Source organism: Microtus pennsylvanicus, chromosome X (genome assembly GCF_037038515.1).
Source record: "Microtus pennsylvanicus isolate mMicPen1 chromosome X, mMicPen1.hap1, whole genome shotgun sequence".
Lineage (NCBI taxonomy): Eukaryota > Metazoa > Chordata > Mammalia > Rodentia > Cricetidae > Microtus > Microtus pennsylvanicus.
In genome coordinates this window covers 86,191,630-86,215,731 of record NC_134601.1, presented here as the reverse complement: position 1 = coordinate 86,215,731, position 24,102 = coordinate 86,191,630, and the positions used below count along the sequence as shown (strand labels likewise).

The window sequence follows — 24,102 nt, the reverse complement described above, 5'->3', positions numbered from 1 at the left end:
ATGTATGTTGTAAGGGGGGTGGTGTTCTATTATGCTTTTGGAGGTTAGAGGACAACTTGGAGATTTAGTTCTCTGCTTCTGTCATATGGGTTCCAGGGATTGAACCTAGGTTGTCAGGCTTGACACTGAACCATTTACTCTGCTCAGTTGTTGGTTTGTTTGGTTGGTTGGTTGGTTGGTTGGTTGGTTGGTTGGTTGGTTGGTTTGGGGTTTTGGGGAATGGTTCAAGTCAGTGTTTCTCTGTGTATCCTTAGAACTTGCTCTCTGTAGACCAGGCTGGCCTTGAACTCAGAGATCTCCGTGCCTCTGCCTCCCGAATGCTGGCATGAGCCACCACTGCCCAGTTCATTTTTTTTGAGTAAGTATATATTTTAGTGTGTGTTTTGTAAGAATCACCATTAAACTTCTAATCACAGAAAGCCATTTGTCCTTACTTTAGAAATTGTGTAAAGCATAGAAAAAATGAGGTATGAATAAAAATCAAATGAATATTCCTTGTCCTTTGAGTCATCACTATGTTTCTATAAGATTTGAAAAGTTACATTCCAACCCTACATGGAGCTGAAGCTGAAATGTGGCTATAGGCCACAGCAAACTTTGGTGTGTGGATTTAGCACCTGAATTGATGGAATAATGTGTGATAGAGTCTTTGCTAGCTGCTTCATCTGGATAGGAAGGATCGTCTCTGCTCTAGCACTTCGTTCGTTCTCCAGTTGATATAAACAAACAAATTGCAGCTTGACAAAGCTATAATGAAAGGATATACAAAGTACATTAGAGAGAAAAAATACTTTAATCTATGGGTTAGGAAAGGCTTCATGAACTAGTAAAAGAGTTTTTGTTGTGTGTGTGTGTGTTTTTTTTAAGATAGATTTATTTATATTTTTATGTACAGTATTTTACCTACATACCAGAAGAGGGCACCAGATCTCACTATAGATGGTTGTGAGCCATCATGTGGTTGCTGGGAATTGAACTCAAGACCTCTGGAAGAGCAGCCAGTGCTCTTAATCTCTGAGCCATCTCTCAGGCCCAGTTTCTGTTGTTTTATGGTCTCATATATCCTAGGCTGGTCTTGAACTTGATATATACCTGAAGATGACCTTGGATTCATCTTTCTGCTACCCCCTTCAAGTTTGTGTAGAACCCCACGTATGGTTCAGTAATTTTCTTTTGAGACAGTCTCAACTACGTAGCCCTGGCTAGCCTGGATCTGACTATGTAGAGCCCACAGAGACTGTTCTGCCTCTGCTAGTATTAAAGACACATGCCACTATACTCAGTCAAAAAAATTTCAATAAACCATTTTTAAGACGTATTTTTAATTATATGTATGTGTGGGTTTACACATGTGAGTGCAGATGCCTGTGAAGGCCAGGGGAGAGTATGAGATCTTGTGGAGCTGGAGTTATAATTGGTTGTGAATTGCCCAGCATGGTTGCTGGGAACTGAACTCAAGTCTGCAAGAGCAGCAAATGCTCTGAACCACTTGAGTTATCATTCCAGCATTGGGAACTTATTTTTGAACTGAGGCTTTTTTTGGGGGGGGTAATTTTTTGAGACAGGGTTCATTGTTTAGCTCTGGCTATCTTGGAACACACAAGTGCTAGGTGGGATTAAAGGTGTGCATCACTACCTCCTAGCTTGAACTGAGTTGAGAAATGTTGATGAGTTCCAGGACAGGCTCCAAAGCTACAGGGAAACCCTGTCTCAAAAAACCAAAAAAGAAAAAAAAAAGGAAAAGAAAAAGACATGTTGACTATTGTAGTTAATTACTAAACACTACTATGCTGAGCAGATAATCAAGAAGAGAAGGATGAGATAGAGGACCAAATGCAAAAAATACAAGGAAGTACTTTGGATGGGGAAGTACAAACAAGTTTGTTTTGAATATAGGGTAGTAGCCGGGTGGTGGTGGTGTATGCCTTTAATCCACTTGGGAGGCAGAGGCAGGCAGTTCTCTGTGAGTTCAAGGCCAGCCTGGTCTACAAGAGCTAGTTCCAGGACAGCCTCCAAAGCTACAGAGAAACCCTGTCTCAAAAAAACAAAAAAAAAATGAATATAGGGGCTGGAGAGATGGCTCAGAGGGTAAGAGCATTGCCTGCTCTTCCAAAGGTCCTGAGTTCAATTCCCAGCAACCACATGGTGGCTCACAGCCATCTGTAATGAGGTGTCTGGTGCCCTCTTCTGGCCTTCAGGCATACACTTGTATACATAATAAATAAATATTTTTAAAAAAATGAATATAGGGTAGTGGCTAGGTTTGATTATAAAATGAGACAGGGCTCAAAGGTTAAGAGCACTGGTTGTTCTTCCAGAAGTCTTGAGTTCAATACCCAGCAACCACATGGTGGCTCACAAGTATTATCACAAGTGGTAATGAGATCTGGTGCAGACAGAACACTGTATAAATAAATAAAAATAAATAAACCTTTAAAAATATAAAATGAGATAAAGGAGGTAAGACCCAAATTGTGAAAGGCCCAGTAAGTCACACTAAACCAGTAGAAGGGGAGAGGAATATAATTTTAGTAAATATCATTTAGGGCCGGGCGGTGGTGGCGCATGCCTTTAATCCCAGCACTCGGGAGGCAGAGGCAGGCGGATCTCTGTGAGTTCGAGACCAGCCTGGTCTACAAGAGCTAGTTCCAGGACAGGCTCCAAAGCCACAGAGAAACCCTGTCTCGAAAAACCAAAAAAAAATAATAATAATAATTTTAGTAAATATCATTTAGGAAGTTATTCACCTCCTCCACTTCATTATTAGGAGACCAGTAAAGAAACTAACAATAGCCATGTTGAAAAACAAACAAAACCTAACCACCTGGGAGCTGGAGCGATCACTCAATGGTTAAGAGCACTGGCTGCTCTTTCAGACGTCCTGAATTCAATTCCCAGCACCCACATGGTGGTTGACAACCATCTGTAATGAAGTCTGGCGCCCTCTTCTGGCCCGAAGGCATGTACAGGCAGAGCATTATATATAATAAATAAATCTTTTAAAAAAAGCAAAAACTAAAACTAAAAACCTAACAGCCTGAGCAGTTAAAAAGCAGCAAGAAGACCTGACATGGTGGCACATACCTTTAATCCTAGCAAATGGGGCAGTGGCAGGCAGATCTCTGTGAGTTGAAGGATAGCCAGGCCTCTGAATAAAGACCTTGTCTCCAAAAGGCAAAACAGAGCAAAAAGAAGCAATAAGAATGAAAAAGTTGGGCAGATTATATACAAAGTAAGAAAGTAGAATTGATACCTTCATACTTATGAACCAGATAGGTAGAGGGGTGTATGTGTCTGTCTGTCTGTCTTTTAAATGAGACATTAGAGTTGAACTGCCTCATTAAGGAAACTTGTGGACCAATTGTGACTCACACCTTTATTTCTAGCACTCAGAGAGCAGAGGCAGTTGGATCACAGGTATCTTTGAGTTCTACATAGAGAGTTCCAGGCCAGCCAAGATTTATAGTAACTCTCCCTCAAAAGCAAAAAGACAATATTATGGGTTATAAATGGGATATGTTTGGCTATCTGACATGAAGTTTGCAGTGATTTTTATTTTAGGACTTATATATTAAAACTATTTTTTTAGATGAGAGGAGGCTCTTACTTCTATGTTGCCTAGACTAGCCTGCAACTCTTGAGTGGTCCTTCTGCTTGTGTTTCCCAGTAACTGAGTCCACAGGTTCATTCTTATTTTAATTTTTCATTTAATTCTAAGCCCTTCGTGGGTCTGGAGAGGTGGCTCAGTGGTTAAGAGCGCTGACTGCTTTCTAGAGGTCCTGAGTTCAATTCCCAGCACCCACATGGTGGCTCACAACCATCGATAGTGGAATCTGATACCCTCTTCTGGCTTAGCACTCATATATAAAATATAAATAAATAAAATTTTAAAAAAAGAAAGGCAGTGGTAGTGTACTCCTTTAGTCCTAGTATTCAGGAGACAAAGGCAGGTGGATCTCTGTGACTTCAAGGCCAGCCTAATCTACAAGAGCTAGTTCCAAGATAGGCTCCAAAACTACAGAGAAGCCCTGTCTCAAAAAAAGAAAAAGAGAGAGAGATGAGAGAGAGAGATCCTTCATATACAATACCACATTATATGTATAAGACTATTTCCATAGAATTTTAATTTTTCATTCTTTTTAATGATAACCAGATTTCTTTAAATATATAATATCTCTTCCATCTTTCCCATTAATATTTCACTTAGAGCTTTTTGTTTTGTTTTTGAGATGGTTTTGCTCATGTTGGCCTCAAACTTGGCTCTCTTCCTCAACTTTTCCAGTGCTGGGATTATACAGTTGTATGCCACTGCACCCACCTTTTTATCCCATTATGGCCTCTTTTTTAAGATTTATTTATTATGTATACAGTTTTATATCTGTATGTGTGCCTGTTCACCAGAAGAGAGCAGATCTCATTATAGGTGGTTGTGAGTTCTAGTGATTGAACTCAGTACCTCTGGAAGAACAGCCAGTAGTCAGTGCTTTTAACCTCTGAGCCATCTCTCCAGCTCACCAATATGGCTTTTTTAAAGATTTATTTATTAATCTTTAAATAAATAATTTATTTTAAAGATTTATTTTGTGTCCGAGTGCTCCATCTGCATGTATGCATTTACGCCAGAAGAGGGCATCGGATCTCTTTATAGATGGTTGTGAGCCACCATGTGGGTACTGGAAATTGAACTTGGGACCTCTAGGAAAGCAGCCAGTGCTCTTCTTTGTTTGTTTATTGTGTATACAGTATTCTGCCTACATGCATGCCTGTAGGCCAGAAGAAAGCACCAGATCTTATTACAAATGGTTGTAAGCCACTGTGTGGTTGCTGGGAATTGAACTCAGGACCTTTAGACAAGCAGGCAGTACTTTTAACCACTGAGCTATCTAAGAGTTAGAGTCACTTCTTGAAACTGTATTGTGATGACAACTATCCTCCTCCTTTTCAGTCTTCTTTGCTGAATATTCTTACTTGTAAACTTTAACTACCATCTCTTTTTTTATTTTTATTTTATTTTATTTATTTTGGTTTTTCAAGACAGGGTTTCTCCCTAGCTTTTTGGTTCCTGTCCTGGAACTAGCTCTTGTAGTCCAGGCTGGCCTCGAACTCACAGAGATCCGCCGGCCTCTGCCTCCCGAGTGCTGGGATTAAAGGCGTGTGCCACCACCGCCCGGCTTATTTTTTTTATTGGAAAAAAAAATTTCCGCCTCCTCCCAGCCTCCCATTTCCCCCCCTCCCCCCACTCCTCTCCCCCTCCCTCGCCAGTCTTAAGAAAAATCTTTTCTTAAGATTTATTTATTATGTATGTATAGTATCCTGTCTGCCTGTATGCTTACAGGCCAGAAGAGGGCACCAGATCTTATAACAGGTGATTGTGAGCCATCATGTGGTTGCTGGGAATTGAACTCAGGACCTCTGGAAGAGCAGTCAGTGCTCTTAACTGCTGAACTATCTCTCCAGCCCCTACCATCTCTTTCTTGATGACTCTGTTTTAGAGCAAGATCTGTGTCTTCGTTCACATGCTAAAAATGTTTTTTTTGGGGGGGGAGGATGTTTGGTTTTTCGAGACAGGGTCTCTGTAGTTTTGGAGCCTGTCCTGGAACTAGCTCTTGTAGGCCAGGCTGGCGTCAAACTCATATTCACCTGCCTCTGCCTCCCGAATGCTGGGATTAAAGGTGTGCGCCACCACCACCCCACAAAATGTTCTTTTTAAAATAAAAAATTGCTGGGCGCCGGTCCCACCATTGCCCAGCGTATATGAATGTTTTGATCAAATATATTTCTCTGCACCATATACATGCCTGGTACCCAAGGAGGTTAAAAGAAGGTGTTGGATCTTCTGGAATTGGAGTTACAGATGGTTGTGAATCCGTGTGAGTGTTGAAAAATGTACAGGGATCCTCTATAAGACCAAATGCTCACCGGGCAGTGGTGGCGTATGCCTTCAATCCCAGCACTTGGGAGGCAGAGGCAGGCGGATCCCTGTGAGTTCCAGGACAGCCTAGACTGTTACAAAGAGAAACCATATCTCTAAAAGCCAAAAGAAAAAAAGAAAATGAAAAAAGAAAGTAGAAGAAAGGTCCAAGTTAAAGATTAAACATAGGTTTTTCTGGATCTTAAATAATTATATACTATTGGATAGGAAAGTGTAAAATTCTTGTTTTTAAATTTCAATGTATGAGGCTGGAGAGATTGTTCAGTGATTAACAGCACTGGCTACTCTTCCAGACGCCCTAGTTTAACTTCCCAGCACATACATAGCAGCCCCAAACCATATGTGACTCCAGTCTGACAGCCTCTTTGGGTACCAGGCATGCTTATAATGTACAGAAATACACATAAGCAAAACTCCCACATGCATAAAATAACAACATAAATTTTAGCTGGGTGGTGGTAGTGCACACCTTCAATCCCAGCACTCAGAAAGCAGAGGCAGGCAGATCTCAGTGAGTTAAAGGCCAACTTGGTATACAGAGCTCCTTCCTGGACAGCTAAGGTTACACAAAGAAACCCTGCCTTGAAAAACATAAACAAATTTTAGTGGTGTTTTAAATAAATGAATAAACAGCAATATGTATTAAATCAGTATTATTAAATATGTATTAATACAAATTTTTTAAGGTTACATTTTACTTCTTTCATAGGGTCTGAGAGTCAGTATACTAAGACTGCTCAGGAGATTGTGAATGTTTGTTACCAGACATTAACAGAGGTAGGTGGTTAAGAGAAGATCTAGCTCCCTGAAACCTTTCTATTGTGTCCTTGAGTTTGAAGCTTTCCTAACTACCCTGTTTTCTTTCAAATGCCATATTCTGTCTTCTATTCTCATTCCATCATTTCTTTCTCTGCTTTGTTTAGGTTATCAGCTGTGTTCTGTTGTTAGAATAGAAACACTGTGAAAACAGGGATTGTGTATGTGTTTTATTTTTGCCTGCCCAGTACCTAAATGTTGGATAAATTCATTAATTTTATTTGTTTCTCAGTATGATGAACATTTGACTCAACTTGAGAAAGATATTTGTACAGCTAAAGAAGCAGCTCTGGAGGAAGCAGACTTAGAAAGCCTGGACCCAATGACTCCAGGACCTTACACACCTCAGGTGAGCCAAAGAATTAGGAATTTATTAGAGTTTTCTTATGATTTGGGAAATTGGGAGCATATTAACAGATGTGTTTACTGAGATACCATTCTTCTCTGTCCTTCCTCTTCATATGCCTTTCGTGTGCTTTCTTGTCTTCTCAAAGGCTAAGGTGAGTGAGGGCCATGTATCTTCGTGGCCTTGTTAAATCCAGAAGAGGCAACTATGGGATGAATGAGTGGGGTGGTTGTTTATAGACAGTGTATGAGAATGCCAGATTCCTGACTACTATAGCCAGAGGCATCTTCTAGTTCTCTTGTCAGTAAATTTTGGGGTTCTAAAACATCCCTAGAATATAGATTGCTCAGTTACAGATGAGGGCCACATTGTTCTTATACCTTCTAGATATCTGAATACCTGTTACCTTAGAGGTATATCAGTGTAACTCACATCTCTCAATTTCTGGGGTTAATTCCTTTTCCTACTAAATGAAGACTTTTATATTTATATTTTAAGTTTATATGTTAGAAGACTAGAAAGCAGGGTAAATAAGAAATTTTTAGTTCTTTTAGTCTGAATAAACCTTTTGAGTATTTCCTCTGTATTACAGTCTGAGAAAGTTAGCATATTTGAAGAACAGACTTCAAATGCAGTATGAACAGATTCTTGGTTTCTTTATTGGAGACACTGTTAGAGTAGAAAAGGACATAAGATTTGATGTAAAACAGGCCTGGGTATGAGTCTTAACTCTGCTTCTGTCTAGTTTTGCGGTATTGGGAAATTAACATTTCTATTCCCATTTCTCTCTAAGATGTGCTTTCCAACATTAAATGATTAGTGTGCATGGCACATGATAGGAATTCAGTAAATATTTGTTTCCTTCTTTGTATGAAAGGGTTTTTATTTATTGTTATTGTTGTTTTGTAAAGTTCCCAGAGGCTCTTTCAAATTTGACCAAATACTCTAATGCAGAATTTCTTCCAATTCTCATAGGATTATTTTTCATTCTATCAGGTTTCACTCTAAATTTAAATGCAGCATAGATGATCTCTGTTGGATTTTTGCTGTCTCTGTATCTCATTCGTACACTTTCTCTATCTATCTTTTACTCTCTCTTTCATTCCAAAACCTAGGTTACTGAGGGGCCAGGTATAAAGAACCCTCAGATACTTCTTCAAGGTCCAGAACAAGGAAAGGCTCTTGGAGTTGTATGGGCAGATTGGGTCAAGGGGGCTTGGGTGAGTGATGTTGCCCAGGAAGGCCTTGTTTGCTAATAGACTCACAGTTTCCACAAGGTACTTTCTGGTAAGTTAAATCTTGGGTATTAGCCATCATTTTCCAGAAGAATAACCAATAAGTAGCATATGATTTTCTCAGGTCTCTGAGAGTCATAAGCTTAGACCATTGGTGAATCAAAGCCTTGTCCTTCCTGAGCAATAGCTGTTTTGGTATACTTAGTGAGTTTGCTATGGAGGGAGAGTATGAGATGGATAGTACTGCTCCGTTCTTTTCAGTTCATACTCTCATCATTCCCTTCATTTATGTGTATACGTTTTAAGATAGCCTAGTCATTGCCTATTAACTAAGAAAAGCCTCATGTGTGACCACCCTTACTCATTACTATATAAAATCAAAAGATTATTAGAAAGTGTCTGGCCAGGCTGTGGTAACATACACCTTTAATCCCAGCACTTGGGAGGCAGAGGCAAGCAGATCTCTGTGAGTTCGAGGCCAGCCTGGTCTACAGAGCGAGTTCCAAGACAGGCTTCAAAGCTACATAGGCAAACCTTGTTTCGAAAAACCAAAGGAAAAAATAAAAAAAGTGTCTGTGTAAGATTAATCTGTCATAATACAATTGTGATAGTATAGAAGCATGGAAGTAATCATGTTTTTTTTTTTTTTTTGGTTTTTTGAGACAGGGTTTCTTTGTGGTTTTGGAGCCTGTCCTGGAACTAGCTCTTGTAGACCAGGCTGGTCTCGAACTCACAGAGATCCGCCTGCCTCTGCCTCCCAAGTGCTGGGATTAAAGGCGTGCGCCACCACTGCCCGGCTAATCATGTTATTTTTAACTTCCAGACGGTGGCAGTCAATAATGTATTTGCATCTGGATATTTCTACCGAGCTTGCATTGAGCTCAGTACTTTAGAATTATTCATTTGCAGTTTCTCAAAATCCTCTTTATTTTTTTTAAATTTATTTTATTTATTTATTTATTTATTTATTTGTATCTTGTGGCAGTGTAGCTTTGGAGCCTGTCCAGGAACTCGCTCCCTCCCAAGCGATTAAAGGCGTGTGCCACCAATGCCTGGCAGTCCTCTTTATTTACATACTACACTTTAAAATTTTGCAAAAAATTCCTGATTTTTCCCTTCTGTTGCATACTGGTTTATCTGTGCACTAATGTTTTGAAATCTATTTTGCCTCTATTTTGGAAACTCAAATCTTCTCAGTCAAATGTTGTTTGCTTGCTTGCTTCCAGAACAGCACATGTGGTCTAGCTGTATGATCCAGACTGGCCTCAAGTTTGTGATCTTCCTGACCTAACTTTCCTAGTGCTCTATAGGCTTATACCCCTATTCCTTGCCTATAAGCAGGTTTTGTATTGACCAGAGTAACATGATGATTGGGGGAAATTAGAAGATGAGGCTGGAGAGATGGCTTGGCAGTTAAGAGTGCTTACTACTCTTTCAGAGGACCTAAGTTTGGTTCCTAGCACCCACGTTGTGTGACTTGCTGTTTTAATTCCACCTCCAGAAGTTCTGACACCTCCTTCTGGCCGCCATAGGCACTGCACTCACATGCAAAAACCTACACTCAAACATACATTCATACACATAATTTTTAAAAATGAATAAAGTCTTTTTTTAAAAGAAAACTGGAATATGCAATGAGGTTTCATTTATCAATTCCATCTGTTACAACTTCAATATTTTGAGTTTCTTCATATCTGTGTATGTGTGTTTATGTCTATAAATAAACTTTACAAGTGAAATTGATGATTATTACTTTTCTTATTCTATTCATTTCATGAGTATTTTATCTAGTCCCTCCTATTGTTGTCTAGAATCTATTTGCTAAATCCCCGTTTTTTGGGGGGACAATAAAAGGGAGGGATATATCATTTATTGAATACCAGGTATTGGTACATAGCTCTTAATTCTCATGACATCCCTGTAAGGTAGATATTATTATCCATATTTTACATGATTAACAGTGGTAGAACCAAGACTCAATCCCAGGGCTGTTTACTCCAAAGCCCATGTTTTGTTTTGTTTTTAACATACCATTTAGTTTTGAAGCAATGTCTAAAAACTCATGAACTGTCAAACCATCCCATGCTCTTGTTGAAATTTAAATTCCTTCATCCAGTTTATTATATGCCTCTAAGTCAGTAAAACTGTCACTAATATGAACTCCTGAACTTAAAAACAGCAAGGCAAGGCTTAGAAGAAGAAAGCAGGTTACTGACCAGAGAGGCTGTTAATATATACACTTGTCCCGAGGCTTTATGCATTTCTGCTTTAGTTTCTGAACACATACACTAGATACCGTAAGTCTGCTAGAGTTGATGTTATTCCTAGGGTTCTAAAACTGTCTACAAAGCTGTACCAGGCTGTGTTTCCTCTTTAATTGGATTGTCTTGCATGTCCTTTTTCTTCAGTGAATGTTATGAAGGAGAATTCTTTGTATTTCTTCTAGTTGTTCCCTTGGTAGAAGCTAAGTTGTATGTTTTATGCCACAGCCTCCTGATTTGTATGATAACAGCACATCACTCAGTGTTTCTCGAGATACCTCTGTATATCAAGATGAGAGCAATATGTCTGTCTTGGATATTCCCGGTGCTACTTCAGAAAAGCAGCTAACACAGGTAGGATATTCTTTCTCTTTGTGAGATTGGTGATCTGCCTGCTGGGTGGATGTGGAGGGATGGACTGTGATAGCATGCACACATGAAGGATGACTAGACCCTTTGGCCCTGAAAACAAGGCTTTGAAATTTGATTTCTGGGGCATAGTTGGTAGAATTAAGCATAGTAGAACTTTAGGGAAAGTAGGTGAGGCATCAGAGCAGCCTAATAGGTAACTGACTAAAAAGACCAGCTGCATTCGGAGACAGCATTCACAGCAATTGGCTTCCTGTTTGTGCGTTTTTTTTAAGTTATAAATTAAATTAAAATTATGTATAATTTTTAATTGGCTTTTGCCTGAGATATAAAAACGTACTTTCAGTCTGAAGCTGGTTCTCAAGGTTCCATGAAAGAGTGCAAAACCCAGAAGGATTTTCAATCTGAAAAGCTTGAGTTAGAAAGGAAACATTGCCTCTATTGACAGTTAAGAGTGAACCAAAAACTTTCCTATTCTTTGGTTTTTCTTGCCCTGTCCATTATTTTCAAAAAATGATTGGGGAAAATGCACATGCCTTGAGCAATATAAACAGCCTCCACTAGCAGTAGGGTTGGCTCTGATATCAGGACAGAGCATTTGTCCTAGGTAAAGAACCCTTGGTTAACTCCTATAAGCACATCCCTCAATGATGTGTTATTTGTGTTACTCACTCAGATTTGCCAGGGCCGAGGTAGGCTGGGCAAGGAAGAATCTGGTGTAGCTATTGAAGGGTATGAGGAGGAGGAAGAGGATGGGAAACTTAAGACTCCAGCCCCAGTGAGTATGCTTACAGAAAGCTTATGGTTACATTATACATTTATATGACAGGAGCCCCAGTCGTACAGGGCAGGCCAAATCCTAAGGTGATATCATAGAATTTCTCCATAGTGAGTCTCAGTCTGACTTTAAACTGTAGAATGAGGTAGACAAATCCATCTACTATAATTATTTAACTTCTTGTGAGGCAGCAAATGGGATGCAGGGGAAAGAAGGTATTCTGGTCTCTTACTTAGTCGATAATGGCTGCCACTTGGACTTGTTTAGGAAGGTGAAGAAGGAGATGGTGATCTTGCAGATGAAGAGGAAGGAACTGTACAACAGCCTCAGGCCAGTGTTCTGTATGAGGATTTGCTTATGTCTGAAGGAGAAGATGATGAGGAAGATGCTGGGAGTGATGAAGAAGGAGATAACCCTTTTTCTGGTGAGTTTTTGCTCCTTTGCTTCTGTTTCTATATAGCTCACTGTTTTGCCCTCAGGACTGAACAGGAACCTACTTGCTACTCATTGTGTGCTAGTTTAAAAAATCTGTCTCTTTTATTGGAGTTACATTAGTAGACATGAGAGTACTGAACATACACTCAGGATGATCATGTCCATTAGCCTAAGGAGAAATGAAGATGAACAGACACGGGTGCATAAAGGTAACAGTAAAAAAGGCAGTGCCCAAGTAGCAGCTTTGAAGGGTTGTGTTTGGGAAAAGGAAAGGAAAATTAAGAAAAATAATTTTGCCAGGCAATAATGGTCCATGCCTTTAATCCCAGCACTCGAGAGGCAGAGGCAGGCAGATCTATGTGAGTTTGAGGCCAGCCTGCTGTGCAGAGCGAGTTCAAGGACAGGCTCCAAAGCTACACAGAGAAATCCTGTCTTGAAAACCACCCCCAAAAATACTAATAATTGGAATTGTAATGGTAAGGTAAAGGTATTGAAGGGAATAGAAAACAGGTAGATTAGACTGAGATAGAAGACATAAATTGCTTGGACTCAGTTTCTGAACTATATATCTTGCTACTATTGACATTTGGTAGTTAAAGAAAGGTCTGAGAAGCTAGTCAGTAGTGGCACATGCTTTTAATCCCAGCACTCAGGAGGCAGAGACAGGTGGATCTCTGTGAGTTTGAGAACAGCCTGGTCTACAGACCTAGTTCCAGGACAGGTTCCAAAGCTACAGAGAAACCCTGTCTCAAAAAAAAAAAAAAAAAAAAAAAACAAGAAAGGCCTAAGAGGTGAGGACTATAGGCACAAAATCTGTATAGACTAGTTTTGGAATACTAGTCTAAAGATGCTAATTCTGACAAGAATTTTTCTTGCTCTTGTTTTGTTATTCTGGTGCTGTGGCTCAATGCATACTATCTAATACATTTGAGGCAAACACTCTGGCACTGAGCCATACCTCTAGTTCATCAAGCTTGTCTCTTACTGAACCGCAATCTGTCTTTTTACAGCTATTCAGCTAAGTGAAAGTGGAAGTGACTCTGATGTGGAATCTGGCACTTTAAGACCCAAACAGCCCCATGTGCTTCAAGAGACTACAAGGATGGGCATGGAAAATGAAGAAAGCATGATGTCCTATGAGGGAGATGGTGGAGAAGCTTCCCGTGGTTTGGAGGATAGCAACATCAGGTAATGACAGCAATATGATACTGGGCTCTGACATCATTTCCCAGCTATGATGACAAAGGGCCTAACATCAGATAGCTGTCTTCTGTCAAACATTCCCTGAGCACCTCTACTTAGGCCCTGGGAATACATAGATGAATAAGATATAGCCTGCCCTTGAAGCGCTCTTCTAATGGAATCATCATCTGTAATGATTTAAAAAATCATTAGAGATTCAATGTCATAAATTCCTAAGAACAAGCTGGGTGGTAGTGGCACATGCCTTTAATCCCAGCACTCAGGAGGCAGAGGCAGGCAGATCTCTGTGAGTTCAAGGTAGCCTGGTCTACAAGAGCTAGTTCTAGGACAGGCTCCAAAGCTACACGGAGAAACCCTGTCACGGGGGGGGGGGGGGGGTTCATAAGAACAGAATGCTGAGGTATCCCTAAAAAACTTTTAAGTAATCAGGGTCAATTTCACATAGAAGAATTTGAACTATGCATTACAGGATGGATAGGAGTCTGCTAAGCATATATAGTGACGGCAAGGGAGATAGAACTCTGACAGATGAAATAATATGTCAGAGGCATAGAAATATAACATGAAGTGTGTTCAAGAGTAAATGGTGGGGGCTGGAGAGATGGCTCAGTGGTTAAGAGCATTGCCTACTCTTCCAGAGGTCCTGAGTTCAATTCCCAGCAACCACATGGTGGCTCACAACCATCTGTAATGATGTCTGGTGCCCTCTTCTGGCCTGCAGACATACAAGCAGACAGAATACTGTATACTAAATAAATAGATATTTAAAAAAAATAGTAAATGGTGTTGGTTGGGAAATTAAGACTTTTGAAATAGCAAGAGCCTATATTGTAGAGGACCATAAATGGAATGCCAAAGCATTTGGATTTTGTTCTGTTAGGGGTCCATACTTTCAGTAAAAGGAAGTTGTAGACTATGCTGGCACACTTCTGTAATCTCAGTAGTTAGAGCATGAGGTAAGGAAGAGCCTAAATTCAAGGTTAGTCAGCTGTGATGGTGCAGGTCTAAAAAGGGGCAGGTGGATCTCTGAATTTAAGACCAGGCTAGTATGTAAAGGGAGGTCCAGAACAGTAAAACTGTGTCAAAAACAAAAACCCACAAACCTGGGCTATGTATTGAGGCTCTATCCAAAAACAAACAAAACTGCTGGGTGTGGTGATGCTCACCTGTGCACATTTTCAAGGTGGAGGTAGAAAGGTCAGGGATTAAAGGTAATATGCTGCTACAGGGTGAGTTCAAAGCTAGGCCAGGGTTACATGAGACACTGTTTCAAAAAAAAGAAGAGAAAGTAACATGAAATTTGTATGTTAATTGATTTAAGGGCAGTATGGGACAGAAAATTGCAGTATTCGGTTGAATTTGGGAGTTGTTTGTTTGATAAATAATGAAAATTTCATTGAGGAAAGAAAAACAGAAAGGATGGGAAAATGATTTTGGCTTTAAACATGTTGGATTTACTGCACATGTGATCCATCTTGCTAGCAAATAGATAAAATTTTATCTATCATAAGTAAAAACACAAATAAGTTTGGGATTTCCTCCTGTAAGGAGTTCTGCCTATCAAGAATTTTGAAACGGGTTAATAAGCAGTAGCAGTATAACATAAAAGGCAACCACAGGGTTTTTCTGGGACATGTAGAGGAATGGGGAGGGCAGCTGATTAGAGAAGGAAACTAAGCCAAATATGAGTAGTAGTTTTATAGGGTAAGAAGTATAAGATCTTCCAGAGACTTGGAATGGCAATGTGAAAACCTAATCATGAGGTGCTTTTTAAAGAATACTAGTAGGCCAGAGCTTTGATTAATCCATGTAATAGAAACGATTCAAAGAGGTACTTAAAAATAAATAAAAATTATTATTTTTTTTTTTTTTTGGTTTTTCGAGACAGGGTTTCTCTGTGGCTTTGGAGCCTGTCCTGGAACTAGCTCTGTAGACCAGGCTGGTCTTGAACTCACAGAGATCCGCCTGCCTCTGCCTCCCGAGTGCTGGGATTAAAGGCATGCGCCACCAACGCCCGGCAAAATTATTATTTTTTTAAAGAGGTAGATAAGAACCAAACTGAAGGACTCAAATGTGGGCAGGCATTGAGTGAAAACAGTGTCTGATCTGCTTTGTGTTTTAGAACGATTGCTCTATGCCCTAAAGAACAAAGGATAAAAGAAGTGAGCTAAGAAATTCACAAATTCAAATGGCCAATAGCTATATTTTTTAACTTTTCTAATAATCAAATAAGTATAATAAACAATGTGATGGAGCTTCTTGTTAGATTGGTGGGGATTATTTTGGGAAAGGGTCTGAGGAAAAAGATACTCTCAAATGGCTGGTAATATGTAAATAGCTAGGGTGGGCAGGAGAGAACTATCACAATTTTTTCACTATAAGTAAAAAGAAATTTGCACCCCCTTTGGTTCTAAAATTTCACATCTAGGAAATTTTACTATAAGAATATCTCTCTCTCTCTCTCTCTCTCTCTCTCTCTCTCTCTCTCTCTCTCTCTTTCTTTCTTTCTTTCTTTCTTTGAGACAGGGCTTCTCTGTAGCTTTCAAGCCTTGAACTTTTTCTGTAGACCAGGCTGGCCTTTGAACTCTCTGAGATCCTCCCAAGTACTGGGATTAAAGGCACGTGCCGCCACCACCCAGCCTCCAGCATTTTATTTTTAAATACTTAAGTCTCCTAAATACATAGAAAAATAGGACGTATATAAAAATATCTCTGGGGGCTGGAGAGATGGCTCAGAGGTTAAGAGCACTGGCTGCTCTTCCAGAGGTTCTGAGTTCAATTCCCAGTAGTAACCACATGGTGGCTCACAACCATCTATACTGAGATCTGGCGCCCTCTTCTGGCATGCGGGCATACATTGAGGCAGAATGTTGTATACATAATAAATAAATAAATAAATCTTAAAAAAAAATAAAAATATCTCTGCCAAAAAAATTCTCTACGTGGTGAGATATTGCTGATTCCCCTCCCTTTTCTCCTTATTGTATATTCTAATTTCTTTTTTTTGTTTTGTTTGTTTTTTTGTTTTTTCGAGACAGGGTTTCTCTGTGGCTTTGGAGCCTGTCCTGGAACTAGCTCTGTAGACCAGGCTGGTCTCGAACTCACAGAGATCCGCCCTGCCTCTGCCTCCCGAGTGCTGGGATTAAAAGCGTGCGCTACCATCGCCCGGCTATTCTAATTTCTTTAACAGTGACTATGCTTTTGTAATTTTTTTTCAGAAATAAAATTAGAATAAACAAACAGAAAATAGAACATTCTAACAGAAGCCTGAAGAATTAATTGAAGGAGTTCAATACTAGGGCCATGAAGACTTATTTCAGTAGTGCAGGCCAGGGAAGTTAACGCAAGACTAAGTGACAGCAGACAAGACTGCTACCCAAATTTGGATGCATAGATGAGTGAAACTAAGTACCAGATGAAACAGTAGGACTTGACCGCATTTGTGATCTTGTAACTGGTAGTGTGTGTTAGTTGGTCAGTGTCAGGCAGTTTATTTCAGGTTCTTATATATAAAGTCAAGAAGTTGGTGTTTTTCAACCGGATCATTTTTTTCTTAGGGACATGTGAAACAGTCAAGAAACCATTATTTTAGTGTCTTGAGGAGGGTGAGATGAGCTAATCCCTTGGCACTACAAAGCACTAGTCGGCTAGTGGGTGGTGTCCAAGCTTGAGAGATGTTGTTTCTCTTCTCAGTTATGGGAGCTATGAAGAACCTGATCCCAAGTCGAACACCCAGGATACAAGCTTCAGCAGCATCGGTGGGTATGAGGTATCAGAGGAGGAAGAAGATGAGGAAGAGCAGCGCTCTGGGCCCAGCGTGCTAAGCCAGGTCCACCTGTCTGAGGACGAGGAGGACAGTGAGGATTTCCACTCCATTGCTGGAGACAGTGACTTGGACTCTGATGAATGAGGCTTCCCTTAAACCTCTTAAATCAGCCTAGATTGATTGCCTTTCCCCTAGCTTATTTATATGTGTATATTGACAAATGATGTGATCAGATTACTACCTTAGCTTTAGTAATAGGTAAATAGTAATCATCTCTCCAGATTCTGAAGTAACAGGTTCTTTCCTCGTGCCACTACAAAGAAGAGAGAGCAGACTCACTCTTCCCCATTACACTCTTTTATGCCATTTATTGTTCTTGGTGTATAAACATGGCACCATTTCACTTTCTAATTTGCAGGCTGGAATAGGTTAAAAAAAAAACCTCTGCTGAAATAGAGAATTAGTTACTGATGGTCTGGCTCTGTGCCACACTTAAAATACAAATATATTGGACAAGCGGTTTGTTCATGTATTACTTACTTGGATATACAAAGCCTTGTTCCTAAATAGATTACAGAGACATAGCTTTAAATCTTTGAAACAGCCTGTGTATCCAAAATTATAGGGATCATATGAGTGTGCTCTTCCCTGCCCCAGGAAAAAATATAGAAAAATGGTAAGTGTCATAGGGCAAAGACTATCTTTCGTTTCTTTTATGCTTAGGATATGGTTCTATGCAAAAGTAGCTAATCAGTAAATGTTCTTAAAATCATGGAATCCCAACAGATATGTTACTGGGTATCTGTTCCATGCTAAGTACTTTACTAAATCATTGCAGTGCAAAGGTAAAATAAGAACTTGTCATCAAGTTGGGGGAGAGAGAGTGGAATTCAAAACATATTTATAAATCATTAGAACTGTAAGACAAATACAATTAGATGCTTAGCTGTAAAATATAAAGAAAATGGAAAAGATCATGTGTGGAAAAGCAGAGAAGTCTTCCAGAGACCACCTGAAAGCTGGTTGTTGAAGAAGTCATGGGTAGGAGTGTACCAGCTCAGAAAGTCCAGGCAGGGTGTTAACATGAAAGGAAAAGTTCAAAGTCTAGATATGACTTGTTTGTACCTGCCTTGTTTCAGATAGGATGCTGGAATGACTAGACATGACACTGAAAGAAAGACGGACAGGAATCATATCTTCAAGAGCTTTGCATTTGAGCCGGGCAATGGTGGCGCTTGCCTTTAATCCTAGCACTTGGGAGGCAGAGGCAGGTGGATCTCTGAGTTCAAGGCCAGCCTGGTCTACAGAGTGAGTTCCAGGACAGCCATGGCTACACAGAGAAACCCTGTCTTGAAAAATCAAAAGAGGGAGAGAGAGAGAGATTTTCATTTGATACCAGTGAGTGAATTTTTTTACTTAAGGAAATGAAGTCTAGAGAAGTACATTAGATTTGTTTCAGAAAATTTCTGAATATTGAACGAAGACAGAAATTGAATCAAACTACAGACTTTTATGATCCCACTTGTGTAAGAGTCAAAAACTAAATGTATATGATATGTTTGTATATACTTGTATGTGTAAAGGAGATGTGAAAGAGTATATGTTAAATTGTTAATAATGAACCTCTGCAGATGGGAATGGAGAAGAGGTGGTTTATTTGGTTTATGTATACTGAGTGAGTTTTCTGCTTTTATTTCTGTAGCATTTGAATTTTTTAGTGTGTATAATTTTTGTAATAAAAATTTTAAAATTTGCTGACAGTAGTGTGAAGAATGGTTTGGAGGGGAGAGAAAATGTAGTTCAGGCTAAGGGGAGTGGCCCATAGTAGGGTGGAGGTGGCATTGGAATGGAGAAAAGAGGGTTGGCATTGAGACATTTTCAGAAAAGTGTAATCGACATGTCTTCATAACATATTGGCACTTGGGATAGAAAAGGAAGACTGGAAAGGGTTTCTAGAGTTTCGATTTGGGAGATTAGATAGGTGCATGGTATTCATTTTTAAATTTGTTTGTATGTTTATTGGAAGGACGTTCCAGACAGAACCTCCCCATGAACAGCCCTGGTTGTCCTTGAACTCACTTTTTATACCAGGGTGGCCTCAAACTCAGAGATCCTCCTGTTTCTGCTTTTCTAGTGCTGGGATTAAAGGAGTGTGCCACCACCTGTAGGCTTAAATTTATTTTTATCTTTATTAATCTGTAGTTACATAATTTCTTCTCTCCACTTCCTCCCACGAACCTGTAACATAACCCCCACTCTTTCAAATTCATGGCCTCTTTATATTTATTACACGTTTCTTTCTTCCTTTTTCTTTTTTTCTTCTCTTTTTGTTTTTTTTAATGATTTATTTATTTTTATTTTGTGTGCATTGGTGTTTTGCCTGCCTGCATGTCTGTCTGTGTGAGGGTGTCAGATCCCCTGGAACTAGAGCTATAGTCAGCTATGAACTGCCGTGTGGGTGCTGGGAATTGAACCCAAATCCTCTGGAAGAGCAGCCAGGGCTCTTAACCCACTGAGCCATCTCTCCAGCGCTGTCTCTTTGGTTTTTTTTTTCAAGACAGTTTTTCTGTGTAGCTTTGGAGCCTGTCCTGGAACTCACTCTGTAGACCAGACTAGTCTCAAACTCACAATCCATTTGCCTCTGCCTCCTGAGTGCTGGGATTAAAGGCGTGCACCACCACTACCTATTTATTTCTATTAAGCGGTGTGATACATAGTTGGGTGTGGTGGTGCATGCCTTTGATCCCAGGCAAATTCTGAATTCAAGGCCAATCTGGTCTGTAGAACAAATTCCAGGGCTACACAGAGAAACCCTGACCTGAAAAAGAAAAATAAAATTAAAAACTAATAGAGAATAGGTAGTTTCCAATTGCAAGGATCATAAGATCCAGAGCAAGAAACTTCTAAATACCAGTGTATTAAAAAGTGATATTCAGGCTAGAGAGATGACTCAGAGGAGATCTGGTGCCCTCTTCTGTTGTGAAGACATACATGCAGACAGAACACTATATACATAATAAATAAATAAGTAAATCTTTTTTTTTAAAGAAATGATCCAAGGGCTAGTGAGGTGGCTCAGTGTTTGAGAGCACTACCTGCTCTTCCAGAGGACCCGGGTTCAATTCTCAGCCCCCACATGACAGCTCACAATTGTCTGTAACTCCAGTTCCAAGGGATTTGACACCAATGCACATAATATAAAGTTAAATTTTTTTAAGAAGTGATCCTTCAGGCAGATGGATTTTTGTGAGGTCAGGGCCAGCCTGGTCTACAAAGCGAGTTCCAGGACAGCCAGAAATGTTACACAAAGAAACCCTGTCTTGAAAAACCAAAAAAGAGAGTATATTTAGAATGAGAAGACTGAACTCTGCTTGCCAAGAAAGTATAGGAATGCTCCACAGGGAAGACTGAAAAGCTATATCATGAAGGCAGGCGTGATGGTTATACCTATAATCCCATCGCTTTGGAGGCTGAGGCAAAGGATGCTTTGGAGTTGGGTCAGCCTGGGCTATAAGACTCTAACTTAGGAGAAAACAACAGTTGATAAGTAGGTAGGAATTTAGCCATTAGCTATAGGGACCATGAGTGGGAAAACACTATAAGCAGAGGGAATGCTTGGACATTAAACAACATATTCCAACTATAGGTAGTTCCAGTTGAGTTGGGATACAGAGAAGGAACATAGCTGTAGATAAGATTTTCAATTTCAGGATCAGATGGTTATTTTAGAACAATTATTTTGGTAGCTGTATGATTTTGGATAGAGAGGAAGGGTGCCAGATGGTAGATGATTGCAACATAAGCCATAACTGAGTCACTGGTAGCAGGGATGAAGTGAGACTTAATGACTGGATAATAGGAAGAAAAGAGAATGGAACCTGTGTTTCTGACTTCAGTTTTTAGTTACTAGCCAGGGAGTGGTGAAGGCAGGTGGATCCCTGTGAGTTTAAGGCTAGCCTGGTCTACAGAGTGAGTTCCAGGACAGGCCCCAAAGCTACACAGAGAAACACTGTCTTGAAAAATAATTTTAAGAAATACTAAACTGGGGCTGGAGAGATGGCTCAGAGGTTAAGAGCATTGCCTGCTATTCCAAAGGTCCTGAGTTCAATTCCCAGCAACCACATGGTGTCTCACAACCATCTGTAATGGGGTCTGGTGCCCTCTTCTGGCCTGCAGTCATACACACAGACAGAATATTGTATACATAATAAATAAATATTTTTTAAAAAAAAGAAATACTAAACTGAGCCGGGCGGTGGTGGCACACGCCTTTAATCCCAGCAGTCAGGAGGCAGAGGCAGGCGGATATCTGTGAGTTCGAGACCAGCCTGGTCTACAGAGCTAGTTCCAGGACAGGCTCCAATGCCACAGAGAAACCCTGTCTCGAAAAACCAAAAAAAAAAAGAAAAGAAAAGAAAAGAAAGAAATACTAAACTGGCCAGGCAGTGGTGGCTCACACCTTTAATCCCAGCACTCAGGAGGCAGAGGTAGGCGGATCTCTGTGAGTTTGAGGCCAGCATGGTCTACAAGAGCTAGTTCCAGGACAGGCTCCAAAGCCACGGAGAAACCCTGTCTCGAAAAAAAAAAAACAAAAAAATCTGAAAGCTATCATATGTACACAGAGGACCTGGTGCTGACCCATTGTAGGCCCTATAATTTCTGCTTTAGTCTCCATGAGTTAATATGAACTTTGCTCAGTTGTTTTAGAAAACCTTGTTCTCCTGGGATCCTCCATCCCATCTGGCTCTTAGACTCTTTCCAACTCTTCTTCCTTTCTTCCTCAGGGTTCTCTGAGCTCCAAGGAGAATTTGATGGAGGTATCCCATCCCATTTAGGGCTGTGAGTTCCAACTCTCTCTCTCTCTCTCTCTCTCTCTCTCTCTCTCTCTCTCTCTCTCTCTCTCTCTCTCTCTCCTCCCCAACCTGTGTGTGTGTATGTTGTCTGGCTGTGGGTATCTGTGTGTGTGTGTATGTTGTCTGGCTGTGGGTATCTATGTGTTTCCCATCTACTGTAGGAGGAAGTTTCTGTGATGATGGCTCAAAAAGGCACTGATTTGGTTACCTAGCAGTAGTCTAACAAATTTTTTTTAAATAGAATTTCCATCAGTAGCAAAGAAAATTGAATGATAATATGTCTATTCAATGAAAAAAAATGCACTTCTGTTAATAAGGAAAATCTGTTATGTGCTAGTATGGAAAGATACCCTTGAGAAAATAATTCATACAGTAATATGCAGGTTTGATTTCATTTGAGGAGCAAAGGTGGTTATTAGTCTATGCTCATGTACTTTCAGAGTAGGAAAATTACTGAGCAATATGCCCTTTGAACTGCTGATAGCTTGAACTGAGATGAAATGGGCAAGGTTTACTCTTGACTCTAAACCTTTCTGTTCAAGTTTATTTTTTTTTATTTAATGTATGGTATGTTATACGTACTTGTAGGTACAAATTCGTATGGAGGCCAGAGGTTGATGTCAGATGTCTTTACCTAATCACACTCAACCATTATTCTTCTTTGAGACAAGGTGTCTCAGTGAATTAGAGGCTCATTGATTTCTCTAGACTAGCTGTCCAGAAGACTTCAGTGATCTTCTTGTGTTTACCCTATTCCCTACCTTCACCACAGTTAAAGGTGTGCACCCCTGTGACTGGCTTTTTACATGGGTTCTGGGGTCTGCCAGAAGGTCAGAGGGTAAAAGTGATTGCTGTCAAGCCTGAAGACTAAATCCAATCCCTGATACCCACAAGGTTGGAGAAAACTACTCCCCTCAGTTGTTGTCTGACCTCCACGTGCATGCTCACACATGATCAAGAAAGAGAACACCAGTGAGATAAGCATGGATTATGGGGATACAAACTCAGGTCCTCATGATTGGGAGGTAGATACTTTACTGCCAGTGCCATCTCTCCAGCCCTGTTCTTTTTTGTTTGATTGATTTTTGTTTTTAGAGACAGAGTTTCTCTGAGTAACAGCCCTAGACCAGGCTGACCTTAACTCACAGAGATCCGCCCTGCCTCTGCCTCCTGAGTGCTGGGATTAAAAGCCTGCACCACCTATTTCTTTTTATTTTAGTGTCTTTTGGTTTTGGAAGAGATAGGGTTGCTACTTCTAGGATGCTCTAAACTCACTAAGTAGCCAAAACTGGTCTTGAACTTTGATTGGCCCTCCTGCCCCAACTTCTTGAGTGCTGGGATTTCAGATGTTTGCCACCAGTGTCAGCTCAGTGTTCATTTTAAATGGTACCAATTTGTTTGTATATTTTTTTCTCCAGCGGTTCTTAGCAACACAGTTGTTAAAGGTGTAGAAGTGGAAAATACATTGTGTTAGGCTAAATGGTGCACATCTTTGATCCTAGCACCCAGGAGTTAGAGGCAGGTGGTTCTGAGTTCAAGGCCAGCCAGGGCTACAGAGTGAGACCTTGTCAAAAATAAATAAATAAAACAGGGCTGGAGAGATGGCTCAGAGATTAAAAGAGGTTGCAGTTCAAGAGGTTCTAAATTCAATTCCCACCACATAATGGCTCACAACCATCCATAATGAGGTCTGGTGTCCTCTTCTGGTATGCAGACATACATGCAGGTAGAACACATAAATAAATATTTAAAGCACACACACACACACACACACAAAACAAGCCCATAATGTGAGGACGTGGTTATAAGAGATAGTTTGGTGAAAAACCTTTATGGTGGTACTTACTGTAATCCAGCACTTAGAAATCTGTCTTGAGGCAGGAGGATTACAGTATGATCTTTGGTTCTGCCTTTTTTGAGATGAGGTCTCACTGTATAGCTGTGGCAGACCTGAACTTACTAGGTAATCCAGGCTAGCCTTGAACTCACAGAGAGCCTCTCCTGAGTGCTGAGATTAAAGGAGTGCACCACTTTTTTTTTTTGGTTTTTCAAGACAGGGTTTCTCTGCAACTTTGGAGCCTGTCCTGTAACTAGCTCTGTAGACCAGG

At 40.2% G+C, this 24,102-nt stretch overlaps 1 protein-coding gene across 3 annotated transcripts in view; it reads left to right on the top strand.

Annotated features, from left to right (window-relative positions):
• Taf1 (TATA-box binding protein associated factor 1) overlaps positions 1–18,432 on the top strand; it is a 73,484-nt gene extending 55,052 nt beyond the window's left edge. For 2 of the 3 annotated variants that reach the window (XM_075958922.1, XM_075958923.1), the window contains exons 33-38: positions 6,642–6,709; positions 6,981–7,097; positions 10,819–10,944; positions 12,005–12,161; positions 13,183–13,360; positions 17,069–17,415. In XM_075958922.1, coding sequence (XP_075815037.1) covers positions 6,642–6,709; positions 6,981–7,097; positions 10,819–10,944; positions 12,005–12,161; positions 13,183–13,360; positions 17,069–17,285 — 863 coding nt within the window. In that variant the 3' untranslated portion in view covers positions 17,286–17,415. Of the gene's footprint in view, positions 1–6,641; positions 6,710–6,980; positions 7,098–10,818; positions 10,945–12,004; positions 12,162–13,182; positions 13,361–17,068; positions 17,416–18,280 lie in introns of those variants that run through there. The other variant, XM_075958924.1, reaches the window with a different exon arrangement.
• Positions 18,433–24,102: the final 5,670 nt, after the last annotated feature.